Raw genomic sequence first — 15105 nt, forward strand, 5'->3', positions numbered from 1 at the left:
CCCTTTACAAAATTCATATATTAATCATAGTTCATGTTTCTTTAGAAAGGATGCTCCATGATTTGATTCCTCCTTGTTGTCTATAATGTGATATCTTGTTGCCCTGTCACTTCCTTAATATGGTTTGGTTTGTCCCAAAGTGGTGTCAATAATTTGTTTGTTTGATTAGTTTTTTATTTAATATTCTTCCCTTCTTTTAATTGCTTATAAACTAAGTAGTACATTTGCCTTTTACTGGTAACATTTCCAACAAAATATATAAAAAGGAAATAAAATTTTGAAATGGGTCAGCCAAAATTTAGCACTTTCATGGTTTATTTGGTCTCTGGTTCATTTATTGAAAACTCTATACAAGAAGCACTTCCTCCCAATGGAAAAAATTTTCCTGTTATTCGGGCTGTAAAGGTTTGATTGTGTACATACACAACTATGCATAAAATTGAGTTCTTATAACTATATATATAATTTTTTCTTCCATTTATTTTATGTTAAAAGAAATAGTATCAAATGATAAACCAAAAAATGAGCATCCCACATTTTATTCAACCGAAGAATCACACTACTAAAAAAAAATCACTTTGCTTGGACTGCTAACCACACTTGAATGATCTTCAGCAAAAAAAAACCCACACTTGAATGATCCAATGTTAGCTTTTAAAGCATTGCATTTGTTGATATTATAGGGAAAAGATATTGCCAAGCTACGTAGCATATGTTAGCACCTCCTTGTATCTATCTCTCTCTTTCCTTTTATGAAATAATATATTTGACCCTCTTGTAGAGAGAGAGAGAGAGGGGCAAGCTAGCATATGCTACGCAGCCTGATAGCATTCTTTCTCCAAATATCATTTTAAGTTTTTAGTCATATTCAATGAGAATAATTGAACATGATGCCATGGTTTGCTAGGTAAATCATGATCAACCACCACATGTAGTTCAAAGCTCAATATAATTTTTGAAATTATTACTTAAATGCCCCCGTTTATGCTAAGTGGACCTCCTTGAAATATAGGTTTTTTTTTTTATGGGAATAAAGTTTGGAAGAATGCCCTAGCTTTTGGAATCAATGCCACCTACAAATATGGCAGCCTAAGGGTGTTTTTGGTTTGGTTGCCCTTTAATATTGCAAAAAAACACTGGAACTTTGAGATCCACTTTCAAGTAGGTCACCCTAGCCTTTTTTCAATATGAGACAGTGATGCTAATCAGGGACCACCCCCTGAAAATTTTTTCTTAAGGAGCTGCTTTCTTTTGGAATCAAGGCAACCTTACAGAAGCTCTAGGGCTTCCTTTGGTTGCCCTTATTCTAAAAAACCCTAGCTATGACTCGCTATTATCTTATCCCTCACCTGAAAATGAAAATGAAAAAATAGTAAAAGAAAAACTAGGAACTGGTATTGAAGCACAAATAGATTTCCTGAATCTTTTTGAAAATAACAGAATTTATGGAAAAAAAAATCCATCATAAAAAAGAATTAATACTCCAAAATGATAGGAAAGATAGTGCTCTCAAACATCAAAATTAATTGAATATTATTATTCTCTAATTAATTTTCAGGACAAAAGGGCCTACCCACATTAGCTCTATGACTTGGAATTGTGAAGTGCCTTAACCTACCTTCTTGTTCCCTCATGTACCCATCACATAGAAAAGCCCTAGAGAATTGGTCCTCCACAACCCTATTCACATCATGCACAAACACATCAGTTTCTCCAGCTTCCCTATTCCTTGCTATCAATCCAGCAGTATAAATGGCACTCATCCTCCCTGGAGCATCCTCAAAATAACCAGTTGGTGCATCCACCATTATCAGATCCCATTCTATCTCATACACCTCGGGTGGCAACAACCCCTTAAGTGCAAGTTGACATTGGGAATGCCTAGCATTCCCTAACACCTCCTTGCACTCTTGATCTACCTTGCCAATCTGCATGAGCTCATCTGCATCTCGAACTCGGCTATCATAGACAATATGGTATGATTCTAATGTTGGGAATCGCTGTTTCATTTGTGCGATCCATGATTTATCTTCTTCAACGAAAATTGTACGTCCGCCATGATTGAGTGAACTCCACATGAGGCTGTCATGGCCAAGGCCAAAGATCATGAAGTTGCATGGGGACTTCCTTTCAAGTACTCGGGATGTGACTGAGATCTCTCTGAGGGTTTGTTGTGGAGTGATGCTTGATGTTGTGTAATGAAGGAGAGCTTGGACTAGAGAGGGTGGGATCTTGGTGCAAGTTGATGTGGGATGAAGTGGGCAAGATAAGGATTGGGGTTTTTCTTGTTGATTGTGGGTTGATGGTTTGGATGATTGGGTTTGTTTGGAGGATGATGAAAAGAAGTTTGTTCTAAGTATGAAGAGAAGAAGGAAGGCAAGGAAGAGACCAAAGATGAGAAGCTTGAGGTTGAGGTGATATTGGGTTTTGGGTCTCATCATCATGTAGTTTCCTTGTTGTTTATGAGATTTGTTCTTGCAGCTCTATATAAGGAATGTTGGGTGTTTTGTGTAAGTTTAAGTCATAAAAAGTGATGATGTTGGGTTTCCATTGCAAGGGAGAAGTGGGCCTTCTGGGGTTTTAGGGTTTGATGAGATGAATGTGGGATTATATTTTGGATAGGAATCGAAGGAATTAACAACTAAATATGGATAACTTAAAGGTGAGAATTGAAATATTGATTGCTTGGTTATTTTTTCATGGATTCTTGGCACTTAAGGGAAGAAGATTGGGTGATTGATGAGGACATGTGAGCAACAGTTAGGTAGATCCACGGTTAGTTTGGTTAGTATTATTATTATTATTTTTTTTCAAAATTTTCCTTTATTTCTGGTTGTGTGTGATAGAATTGGAGGGTTGATGCTTTTAGGTTAAAAAGAAAAGCCAAAGTTTCTAAAGAAAGGAAATCTGAATATTTGCAAGGGGTTGGTATAACTTATGTGGGTCCCATTTTCTTTCTCCATTGGAGTTTTCTAGGACGCATATAATCATATGATATATGAATAGGATTGATGATTTTCCTTTTAACGATTGAATTTTAAAATATATTAAAAGAAGGTACATAGAGGCTATCAAATGCTTCCTACCACCTTATTTGCCGGCGACGCCACATCAAAAACAAAAGTCTCAGAGTCACTTTGGTGTTATAGTCCAATGAAATGTTACTTTTATCCCACTTCTTTTTGAGTCTGATACATATTTCACATGGGGATCTACCATCCATTGGGGTTTGACATGAGTTAGACATTCCTCTGACCACGAGTTAGAAGGAAGTCTGGTCCCCATGGATGTGGGACCCTATGGAAAGGATAACTCTCCCCATGTGGGTAGCTGATTTAGACTCTTTATTTTTATGGGTTTTTGATGCGTGAGATCTCATATATCATGTTCAAATAAAAAGACAGAATAGGCTATTTATCAAATTTCGTACTCAAATTCAATGTACCCCCTTCTATATTGGCATGTATCCACATGTATATCTAGGCATGGTTAAGGTACTCTAACCATTGGTGTGCATTTTCTTATAGTCTTGGATCTTCATAGTATTATTTTACCCCTTGGTAAAATTTGTTTGGTCTGAAATTTGTCACGTGATTAATGAACCTAATGGTCTATCCATCCACAAAATTTGGAGCCCACCTAACTCATTACGTGGTAGAATATTGGACCAACTAGATATACTTTGCCAAATATAAAGATAGATTTTGATAATTCAACCTCATAATTGGCTGATCTTTACAAGATCAGCATTACCCATTTGCTAATATCAGGTCTGAATGTGGATTTACTTATTCAAAGGGGTTGAGTGTAAAATAATTATTGGGCACGAGATAGCTGTCTAATCACATGGCCGTTACACTAGTGTAAACACCAAAAAATATGTGCAGGAGCATCAATATGAATAGAATTTTTTATTTCATGGTGGGACATTAATTTCATGTGCTTCTATATCTGGACGTACGAGCTATGCCATTATGCAACATTCTTTTTACATAATTATTACTATGCTCATATTTTTTGTTCATACTAATTGAGTCTTTTGTTCTTTCTATATTTTATAAGAAAATGATTCCAAGCTCCAACCACCCATTGAATCTTTCATTGCATGCATTAACTATATTCCTACCAAGTGGTATGTGTAGATGGGAATCTTCGGATAAGTTAAATATCAAATTTGAAAGGCTTTCTCAATCATTTAGCACTTTCCATGTTATTGAAAAATTTAATTATCATATTTAATATGTTGTTTTCTTCCAAAAAAAAAAAATTAATATGTTGTTAAGTTAGTTGCACAGTTCTTTATGGTAATAATTACAAAACTTCCTACTTTGTTTTTGTTCTAATTTTACTTCACTAGTTCACTTCACATCTATGCAATTAACACCCCTTAGAAACAAATGGTGCCTTCAAAGAAACCCTACCTAAATTAACTCTATGGAACAGCACCCTAACAATAGTTTGGGAAAATCTGGACAAGGTACCATATGGAGGTACAATTGGTGTGACCCGTAGGATAGTGGACAATGATCCATTGTATGAAAATGGTTCAACCAAAAAATCAGATTGGATCAGTAAGGCTCACCCGGATCAGGTCGTATTGGCCAGGACTGATCCTCGACACCGATCCACTGGTAAGGTATAATGGTTATCCAAAACACTAATTTTATCGGTTGAGACCGATCCTATGTTTTAAAACCTTGGTCCAGCCAGCCCTTCCATTGGTCTTATCAATCAGATCCCATACATAATCTTCATGGTAGTACCGAAGCAGTAAAAATTGTTGCACCCACCAAAGATCATCTTAGAAGTCTCTCCAACCAGCTGAAAAAGAGAATCAAAACAATTATCAATTGTTGCTCTAATACCATGTAACAGTATCAAGAAAAATAACCACAAATACATGGAGGAAGAAGGGAGGGAAGAAGAACAAAGAGGTCCCGCAGGGAAGGGGGAGGAAGGAAGAAGAGATGAGAACGAGGGGGTGGGGGTCTCGCAAGCCACACAGATTTCTTCAAACAACTTCCAACATCATTCCATTATCACAATCTGAGTTTGTTCGTTCGTTACAAAGCTTGCATATATAACGAATAAATATAAGACTCCTAATCCTAATCTAAAATTATAATGGAAATCAGACTCTAAGACTAAAATCGGAAACTCTACCATTACATAGAACCACAACTAAACATAGAACCGGTCCTTGGTCGGGGCTCTCAAACATGTTAGACCAGAGAGTATTCAGAAGAAATTTGAAGACTTAAATTTGAAACTTCTTTGAAGACTAGATGAATAACTATCCCAGTCAAACATGTTATTGTAAAGCCCTTTGTCTTCTTTGCAAATTATTATTTGGTTCTCTACAAACCCAAACAGAAAAGGCAGACAGGTTGAAAGCCAAGGAGTTCCATTTTAGAATAAAAAACATATAACTCATAGGTAAACAGAGAAAATTTTGGCAATAAAGAATGAACTCCAACATGACCACTCACAGGAACCTTTCCATCCTCATTCACAGGACTGTCTTCCTTCTTTCCCTCCAATACAATTGCAAGTTGTAAGCCCAGAACATTCGGATCTGCAATCCAATAGCATGTGGCCTTCAGTTGCTGCAAGGTCTGCAAGAGGAAATGAGCCATACAGAGACAACTTCAACAATTTCAGATTGCTTGTGGTGATTCTTCAGCTGTGTTTAGTAGAAAACCATAAATGATAATAAAGTATTTCTATAGTCAAAAGATTAAATAAAGAACTAAAAATACACCAAAAATATAATATTATACCGAGGAAGAAAGACAACAATGAATAACGAAAAGAAAAAAGAACATGTGACAATGCATCATGTAATTAAGTACTGATCATAGATTCATAGTTAGCTAACAAATACATTCTGTTTTGGTTGAAGTTCTTGCTGCAGTCACTGGGTTGCTTTTTAGTAAAAGAGCACCCAAACTGTTCTATTAAGGAACTCAAGTTGCTCCATATAATCCAGAAATCACCACACGTTACATCAAAGAATACTTCAGGATGTGTTCTACTATGATTAAATTTCATCTACCTGGAGAATTCTCTACATTAAAAGTTAAAAACATAAGTATAAATGTCGTGATATGTACATGCTAGTTCCAAATGACTTGGCTTATTCAGAAATATATTAATAAAGTGCAATCGAAGGTAACCCCAACATGGTTCACAGTATTCACAAAAAACTATCAGAATTCCTAAAAAATCCAAGAAATTTATCCACAATAGTAATTAGCCAAATTTTGAGACAACACCTAAAGAATAATTCAACCATATCCATGTTTCTTACATCTGTATATATCCATGTAGTTAACTAGTTATTGATGACACTTGTGTTGTTTCTGCAGGTCACTACTGCTTAGAGTCAATTAAGGGTAATGTGTCACTTGTCCAAGAACAGCAAGGAGAGTGAGCCTGAAACCAACCTCATTTTTTACCTTCACAACCCATTTGAGTTTAGGATCCTAGTATAAAAACAAATTCTTTGTGTTTGAACCACAAACTCCATCACATGGCTCTAATCTTGGAGTATAACGTAAACCTTGGCAAGATATATAAAAATAAAAAAAAGCGTTGATATGTAAACTTATCTTGTTTAATGCTTAAACAAGAACGTGTAATATTGCTTATCCAAACCTACCAGAACATATGTTCCAAACCTACACATTTTGAATAAGAAACCAAGAAAGAAATGAGTGGGCTGTCAGTAAAGTGTTAGATGCATACCTTCTATTGCAAATTCCCTTCAAACTGCTTCCATATGAATTCTCTTCAGAATGCTTAGGTGTACTGATCTAACACAAACCCAACTCTGTTCATGGTTCTCAGAAGCTATTAAGCTGTCTCATTCCCAGTGCTTCTCCAAACCCAAAAAAATGTGCCAACCTTGGGATGCCCTACTCACTAACCCCACAAGGTTCTGATATGGAGTTTAACCTGAGTCTTGGAACAGCAATGATCTACGTTTCACACGGCACACAATTCCAAAGATAGTTTCATTTGAGATCGTGATGGAGGACATAATTTATGATCATCGGCTTTGATCATGCCTTTCGATGATTTACATACCAAGAGATCTTTGAATTCCAAGTAACAAAAGGATTCCCCTGAGTCTCCCTTCATCGAACTGATGGCTAGCAAGATTTTATGTTTACATTTCATGGGAAAATGTAAGTCACTATTGTTGATACTTGATCATGCATATAGTGGAAACTGCAACAATGAGCAAGGACATAAGAACAAGGGTGAAAGCACCCATTTTCAGTGTGCTTTGGGGAAAAAATATGAGTAACTGGAGAAACCCGAAAAACCATCAACCAAAATAATGGGGCTACCTTGCAAGAAGTTGGTGAGTAAAACACTTTCCAGATGATGTTACTAAATACTAACTCAAAAACAACAATCAACTTGTCAAGCAACTGATTGTGCTGTCAAATAGAATGCAAGCAGTTTAGTATAAAAACGAAAGCATAATTTATCTATCCAAAAAAAAAAAAATTTCTGAAATTTTTGATGGACTTTTTTTATGGGGAATTTGAACAAAAATTGGAATCCTCAAGTCAGAGAACTTCCGAAACCATGCTGTCTCAAGTATTTTGGACATATTAATGATATAATTACACTCCAAATCCCCCCCCCCCCCCCCCCAAAAAAAAAATTTTCTGTTCCATGTGTTCAAAACTCAAGCAAATCATCTCTCACCTAAAGCGAGAGTTCCAATCTTCTCTCTGCAGTCCCCGTCAAACATAGTTCTGAATGGTAATTACTTTGCCTCTGCACGAGATTCCCAACTTTAAGAGCCATATGGTACCTATTAACAGCATGGTTCAAAATTTTTATATTTCAGTTTCGAGAAGCCTTAAAACGAAACATGGGTTGATTTTGGTCATTTCAACTCATTCCAGCAGGTTTCGATGATTTTTCGACTCATTTCAGAAAAATTTCAAGCTCTTGCCCCCTTTCACCTGAGAACTCTAGAGCCACCAGAAAACCTCAATTTATTTGGCAGTCCTTCATTTTTCTGCTGAATCAAGACTTGGTGGTCAACTGTAGAGCATCCACTTCAACATTTGGGTGGATTTGAAAGATATTCTCAAATTTCAAATTTTCCACCAACAGGGCTGTTGTGAGACTTTGAGAGATTCTTCAAGCAGAGGATGACATGGCTGCCATACGTCATAGGGTGCAAAGCCAAAACCACTTTGGGTGTTCTTTTTTCCAATTTGATGCTTCAGGAATATGTAAACATGCTTAAATAGGCAATCCCTATTAATTGTCTATGATGACACTTTTGACATTGGAGTACCATTAAATGGTTTTTTTTCATTCTTAATACATATTTCAATTGCTTTTATTGAATGTTGTGATGTCTAGTACTAAATTATGTGTAGAATAAGTGATATAAGAGAAAAGATACCGAAACATAAGCATACAGTACCAACTTAGGATCTGAAGCCAAACTACCATTTTGGATTTTTTATTTTTATATCTAAAGGTTCAAATATGTTTACAGAAGCATAATTGGGGTTCCCTGAAGTTTTGGAGAAAAATGTATCCATTTGACCACGAAAATGGCCAACGGAAATCAAAAATATTTTGGTTTCGGCAATGATTGAAACCTAAGTCGAAATCGAAATCTCGAACCATGATTAACAGAACCAAAATTGAAACCCTATCTCTCCAGCAGTGCTTCCATGGCCAAATTTTTTCTATTCACAGCATGAAGGTAAATCGGATTTCTTAGAGTTCTATAACTGAACCAAATACAGTTTCAGGTCATTGAGGTAGGTTAGAGAAGAGAATAGAATTCAAGGTTTGAATTTGAAGACACCCTTCTAAGCCATTGGAGTACGAAACACACCATACTTTGAAGTCCAAGCATGCAGGGAGAGAAAGAGAGAATTAAATGAATATGGAGCTAATGAGGGTGAGTTAGGGAAACTGATAGGGGACCTGAACATGGGAAGAGATGGAGAGATGAAAAGGAAGGTTCCGGAAAAAAGAGAGAACAGGGAGAGGGTCAATGGAAAATATATATAGTGAGATGTTTCAATGTCTTGATGGAAATGAAGAGTAACACTTTCAGTACCATTTCCCTACTTATGTATTGGAAAGATAACAGCAAACCTCCATGCTCAGCCAAGCTGCATATCCAGCCTTTCTTCATTTGAAGTATAATCATCTCCTTAACCCATGCGCTAAGGTACAAGACATAGAGCTACAAAGTTGGAAGAAAATAAGTTTTTGAGTATGATGATGTTACCACTGTTTTAATTTGATAAATAACAATTGATTACCTATATTGCAATAGGGAAAATTTGATAAAATAGTGACTACTGCATTTTGCGGTGCTACTGTGTGAATGGATTATGGATGAGAAGAAATTTCTGATAGATGCAAAATATACCACAGTTCTATGTGGTATAGTATAATATATTTTTCAATGCCACAACCATTTGAGCAATGGCAACTAGTGCTGCAACAACAAAATCTAATTTATCAACCAGATCAAAGTAATAATTCCAGCATTATTTTTAAAACAGATGTTCACCAAAGAAGGGTAGTAAAACAGTGAATAAATGTCTCCTTTTATCATTCAACCAACATACAATAGCATGCTGAATCCTGAGACCTGGCTATACATCCTGTGAACTGTACCAATGGTTCAATTCCCATACCCATGCCGTGTTGTGTCAACAGAGGTACTTCCTTGGTACATGAAGTGTCTGGGTAAAGGGGTAAAAGTCTCAAAGGGCAGCTTTCATCCGACATGACTAGGGGGAAGACAATCAACTAGGGGGAAAAAGGTCAATCAAACACCACCACCTCTACCTAAGGGAAATCTAATCATAACATTAGATTTTGAAAAATAAATAAATGCAAACCTGTGCAAAAGCTGAAGAATTTGAGCATTCTTTGAAGAGAAGAAAAATAATAAGACCCTCCCAATCACCTGAGAAATATTGCAAAAAGATCAAGAGTAAGTCACACATATTCCTGGGGAAATAGTGCCACGGTAAAGAGGATGGTGAGAGCATATGATATTAATGATTGATATATATTATTAATATTGTTATTTCTGACAAAAGAAAACAGCTCATATATGACCAACATTGTATGCTTGCAGCATAATAGAACAACAAGAGAGGAAAAATATCATGCAAAGTGAGAAATTCATTCCTGGATTGGCCCCATTTAGAGGAAAGTCAACTCCTCATTTTTCCCCTTCTTGTGGGACCTGTTTCCTGACCGATGGTTGTGCTGGAACACAACATTGTCACAAATATGAAAAACAGAGGATCTGGCACCAGGATTCTGCTCATTTACGGCATGATGCCTTAGCAATTTTCGCAACTGAAACTAGACAATGTTAAGTAGTGCCACGTATAAGGTGAGTAAACTGCAGTACTGGTACAACATTTAACAGTGCAATGTACAAAGTCTTGTCTCAGTTGTAAATTATTATTTTATTCAAAGTTGCATATTTACTATGTCAATTTGCACCTGCTGTATGGTGGACACCACAAGGCAATAACTAATAAATGCAAATTATTTATATAGCCCATTTTGGAGATTTCTAGGACAAAGTTCATACTGTATGCCAGCTTTACATTTTAGCTGACAAATAAAAGAAGATTTATACCAATCCAAGCTCCTGAATACTGTAAATAACTTTCTAGATAAAGAGAAAAAGAAAAAAAAATTGCGTAGGCTTGACTTCACAGATAGTCATCAATATAAAGATATCATGTAACATTGTTAAATGATGTTAAATAAGATAACTGTAGCAGAGGCTCCAATGATCTAGTAAAGAAATAATATAATCAATTAAAATAACTGAAACAATAATAATGATATAAACACCAAACTTAAGGGATATGTTAGGATTGAGAAAACATATAATCAATCTTGGTGTAGTAGTTCAACGTACCAGTAATCTCTACACGAACATACGCCACCTTCAAAATGATGAAAGCGGTATGCATCTCGCACCACAACAACCCGATTAGAAGCCTTAGAGACAAACTTCATCCAATTATGGCAATCATTACAAACACGAAGATTCTTAATTACACGTATTGGTATTGCAGGGGACAAACTAATGAGCCCAAAAGAAACTGCTAGCTTTTCACTGTGAATATATGCAGTTGGGTCCTTGTTCCCTTGCTCAATATCATGCAAAAGACTACCATGGTCCTGCACATAACCAATTTCAGCTAACCGTAAATTCAGATCCACTAAGAACTCGTATATCTTATCTGATAGTGGGTGCAAACGGTCACCAACAAAAAATGAATGAATACTATTCTCTGCTTCAATCCAGCTACGACCAGGTTCCTTCTTTACACCTCTTTCTTTCATCAGCTGCCTTGTTTGATCCCTACGATCCCATTTCCTAGCCACTGCATATATATTTGATAGGAGAACATATGTTGCCGAGTCTTGTGGCTCCAATTCCAAAAGATGTTGAGCAGCAAATTCACCAATTTCAATATTCTTATGAACTGCAGAAGCACTTAGAAGAGTCCTCCAGATCATTGCATCTGGTTCAATAGGCATCTCCTTTATGAACTCTCTTGCATAATCCAACATGCCAGCCCGTCCAAGAATATCCACAACACAAGCATAATGCTCTGGTCTCGGAACTATACCATGTTCATCATTCATGGACTTGAAGTTATTAAGCCCCTCTCTTACCAAACCCACATGACTGCAAGCAGACAGAACACCCACAAATGTAACATGGTTTGGTGAGAAACCTTGTCGTTTCATCTCCTCAAAGAGATCCAAGGCTTCACTACCACATCCATGTTGAGAATAGCCTGTGATCATGGCATTCCATGATACTTCATTTCTCTCATGCATTTGAGAAAACTGCCTCCTGGCATCATCAATGTTCCCACACTTGGCATACAAAGTAATTAAAACGTTACCAGCCTCAATCTCAGAGTCATAACCAGTTTTTATCATTCGTGCATGGATCTGCTTCCCTGGTTTTATATCAGCAATATTAGCAGCAGCGCTAACTGCGGAACCAAAGGTGAATAAGTTAGCTTCCAAATCTGCTTGATTCATCTGGACAAACACATGTAAAGCATCTTCACAATGGCCACTCTGTGCAAATCCTGATATCAATCCATTCCACGATATTTCATCTTTAACATCGATTGTCTCAAATGCAGAATATGCCTCTTGTAGTCTACCACATCTAGCATAAAGGCTAACAAGTGCATTACCAATTGAAAGATCCATCGAGTAACCAGAAATGCAAGATTGGGCATGAATTTGTTGTCCTAGGCTTAATGCTTGAATTCCAGCACATGCACTGAGAGCACTGGATAATCCTATGTTATCTAATTGAATCCCTCGAATTTGCATTTCTTCGAAAAGTCTTATAGCATCAACATAGAACTCATGTTGTGCATACCCTGCAATCATGGCTGTCCATGAGACCACATCATCTTCCATGAGCCCTTCAAGAATTTCCCTAGCAACCACCAATTTTTTGTTTTTGGCATACATATCAATAAGCACACTGCAGACGTATACATTATGCTCAAAGCCAGTTTTTATGACATGGGCATGGATCTGCTCTCCATGGTCAAGAGCTCCCAAAGAAGTACATGTTCTAAGTATACTTGGATATGTATACTGATTAGGCTTCATACCAGCAACTTGCATTTGGGAGAATATCTCAAAGGACTCTCTTAGATTACCCAACTGCCCATAAGCCACAAGCATCACATTCCAGAGAACTACATTTTCCTTAGCTGTCATATTGAAAAATTCATGAGCAGTTGCTATGTCAGAACACTTGACATATAAGTCAAGCAAAGAACCTTCAATAATTATATCACAAGTAATCCATGCCTTTACAGAATAGGAGTGGAGCTGTTTTCCCTTGTCAAAATCCCAAACAGAGGCACAGACACTCAAAAGGCTTGCAATGGTAACACAGTCTGGTTTCAAGTTTGTAAGCTGCATCTTGCGAAACAGTTGAAAAGCTTTATCACTTTTCCCCTGTTGAGCAAGCCCAGATATAAGCGAGTTGTAGGTGATTCCATCTCGATGGCTCATATCAGTGAAAATCTGCTCTGCAGCTATCAAGTTGATGCAACGGCAATATAGGGTGATAAGAGCATTGCATACAAAAGTTTCAGATGAGAACCCCATCTTGAAAGCTTGTGCATGTATCTGCTCTCCCAGACAGAAGAAATCAATTTTAGTGCAGGCACTTAAGATACTTGAGAACACATAAGGTGTTGGTTTAATACCTAATTTCCGCATTTGGCAGAAATAGAGGAGAGCTTCTTCCTCACGGCCATTTTGAGCAAAACCAGAGATCATAGCTACCCAAGAGATACTACTCTGTGAACATAATTCCTCAAAGATAAATTGAGCTGAATCAACAAATCCCTTCTTTGAAAACAAATCAATCAAGGGATTACAAACACCTGGATGAGTAGCAAAACCCTTATGAATAATCATCGCATGGACCTGCTCAATAAAATGGAAAGCAACATTGGCTCCAACACACGCCCTGAAAACATTGATAAAAGTTTGTTCATCAGGGTTAACATGGTCTGCTAACATCTGTGAAAATAAACTCAATACCCTATGATTTGATTTCCTCGCAAGAGCCCCAGAAATAATACTATTCCAAGAGTATACACTTCGTTGAGAAAATGTCACAAGCACCTCAATAGCGTCATCTAAGTCACCATAATCAGAATAAATATCAATTAGTTCATTACACAAACTGGGTTCTCTATCAAAACCCAGTTTCAAAATTCTTCCATGTAGCTTCTTAGCATGTGTTAGTGACCCAAAGTTTTGACATCCCTTCAAAAGCCAAAGATAGGTATTAAAATCAGCATGAATACCATGGCTTTCCTTTGAATGAAGAAAACAAGATCCATCTTTTCTGAGTCCACTAACGTCTTCTCCCATTTCTCCATCAGGGAACTTATCGAAACCATGGCAAATTGCAGTACTAATATTACCAACCGAATTCAGTCTACCAAAATTTCCAACAAACAACTGTAACATTTCCAAGATAATTAGGAAAACAAATAGAACAAAAGCATGAATAAATTGAAACTAACTGGAGTATTAAGTGATAGGTGGCACCTTTCGCAGCTTTGCAAAAGCTGACTCCTCTGTGAATTTTCGTGGGAAGATAGAAGACATCCAAGAGTTTGAGAAGGACCCATGCAGAGAAAAAGTGGCTGGAACCATAAGCACTAAACCTGAGTTCCTGTAATGCAGGTATAAGATTTCATATAATTGCAGCAACTACCAATAAAAAAAAAAATTACAAATTCAGGTTAAAGAGTTGCATCAAGGTCCTATAGCTAAGGATTTGAGTGGGATTTATGGCCACTGCAGGTTCTGTTTTCCTAAGGAACTGAGACAAGGCCAAGAATTGGCATGATTCATGAGCTAAAGAACCCATTTGGTATCTCAAAAGAGATCGAAATGTAAGCCTTAATCTTTGAATGTGCGGCCAACCCTTAACCAACTCTGTTCAAATCTTGAAAAAAAAGAAAAAAAAAAACCCCAATTCGTTGGTAAGTCAGCTATGAATTCATCTTTACAATAATCTAACCAATAAAGCTCGACCAACACCTACATCAATCCACCAATATGATTTATCTCTCTCTGTGCCTTTTTCTCAAACACTTCGACAAAAACGTCTGTAGAACCGTATCATAGAATCATAGAAAACCCAAAAATGGATATGGAAGTACCGAGAGGGGAGTTCAATTAGCAAGAAAGAGAAGGTGAAAATGAGGGGAGGGGAGGGGAGGGGATTGAAGAAGGAAGAAGAACGGAAAACAAAGAAAGCGGGAGTTGCCGCACAGCTCCAGACTTTCCTTTGGTTTGAAAATCTATACCTTTTAATCTATCCTTTGGGGTATGGTTGACGATCATAATGATTGGACTGGGATGAAGTAGGCCCAGCGTACACCGCACATATATAAGCCGAGAGATTAAAAAGCCCAGCCCATTATATCATTCCGGCCTTGGGCCGGGAAAGGGCTGCCTGCCCTAATATATACATGCATTTTGTATTTTCTTTAG

At 37.0% G+C, this 15105-nt stretch overlaps 2 protein-coding genes across 13 annotated transcripts; both read right to left on the bottom strand.

Moving 5' to 3' along the window:
* Positions 1 to 1373: 1373 nt before the first annotated feature.
* LOC122073477 (glucuronoxylan 4-O-methyltransferase 3-like) lies at positions 1374 to 2651 on the bottom strand. The gene has a single exon (XM_042638073.1). The coding sequence runs from the start codon at positions 2442 to 2444 to the stop codon at positions 1548 to 1550; it is 897 nt and encodes a 298-aa protein (XP_042494007.1). The 5' UTR covers positions 2445 to 2651; the 3' UTR covers positions 1374 to 1547.
* Positions 2652 to 4255: 1604 nt separating this feature from the next.
* On the bottom strand, positions 4256 to 14902 carry LOC122074911 (pentatricopeptide repeat-containing protein At4g13650). Of its 12 annotated transcripts, none has more exons than XM_042639910.1 (8): positions 14654 to 14658; positions 14152 to 14278; positions 13905 to 14061; positions 10952 to 13733; positions 9906 to 9973; positions 6748 to 7233; positions 5490 to 5615; positions 4256 to 4821 (listed from the first exon to the last, which is right to left on the bottom strand). In XM_042639910.1, coding segments are annotated over exons 1-5 (3072 nt in total). In that variant the 5' UTR covers positions 14656 to 14658; the 3' UTR covers positions 4256 to 4821; positions 5490 to 5615; positions 6748 to 7233; positions 9906 to 9969. The 12 variants fall into 12 exon arrangements, with proteins under 12 accessions (XP_042495844.1, XP_042495843.1, XP_042495839.1 ...); XM_042639909.1 differs by having other exon boundaries at positions 10952 to 13220; positions 13296 to 14061; XM_042639905.1 differs by having other exon boundaries at positions 6748 to 6980; positions 7090 to 7233; positions 10952 to 14061.
* Positions 14903 to 15105: the final 203 nt, after the last annotated feature.

This window comes from Macadamia integrifolia, chromosome 3 (assembly GCF_013358625.1).
Source record: "Macadamia integrifolia cultivar HAES 741 chromosome 3, SCU_Mint_v3, whole genome shotgun sequence".
In the NCBI taxonomy this organism is placed as follows: Eukaryota; Viridiplantae; Streptophyta; class Magnoliopsida; order Proteales; family Proteaceae; genus Macadamia; species Macadamia integrifolia.

Bases quoted from the DNA above. Each gene is read 5' to 3' on its own strand.
- LOC122073477 (XM_042638073.1), bottom strand. From the start codon at position 2,444: ATGATGATGAGACCCAAAACCCAATATCACCTCAACCTCAAGCTTCTC.
- LOC122074911 (XM_042639905.1), bottom strand. The intron at 14,062-14,151 runs GTGCCACCTATC...GAAATGTTACAG, and splicing joins CTTTTGCAAAGCTGCGAAAG to TTGTTTGTTGGAAATTTTGG.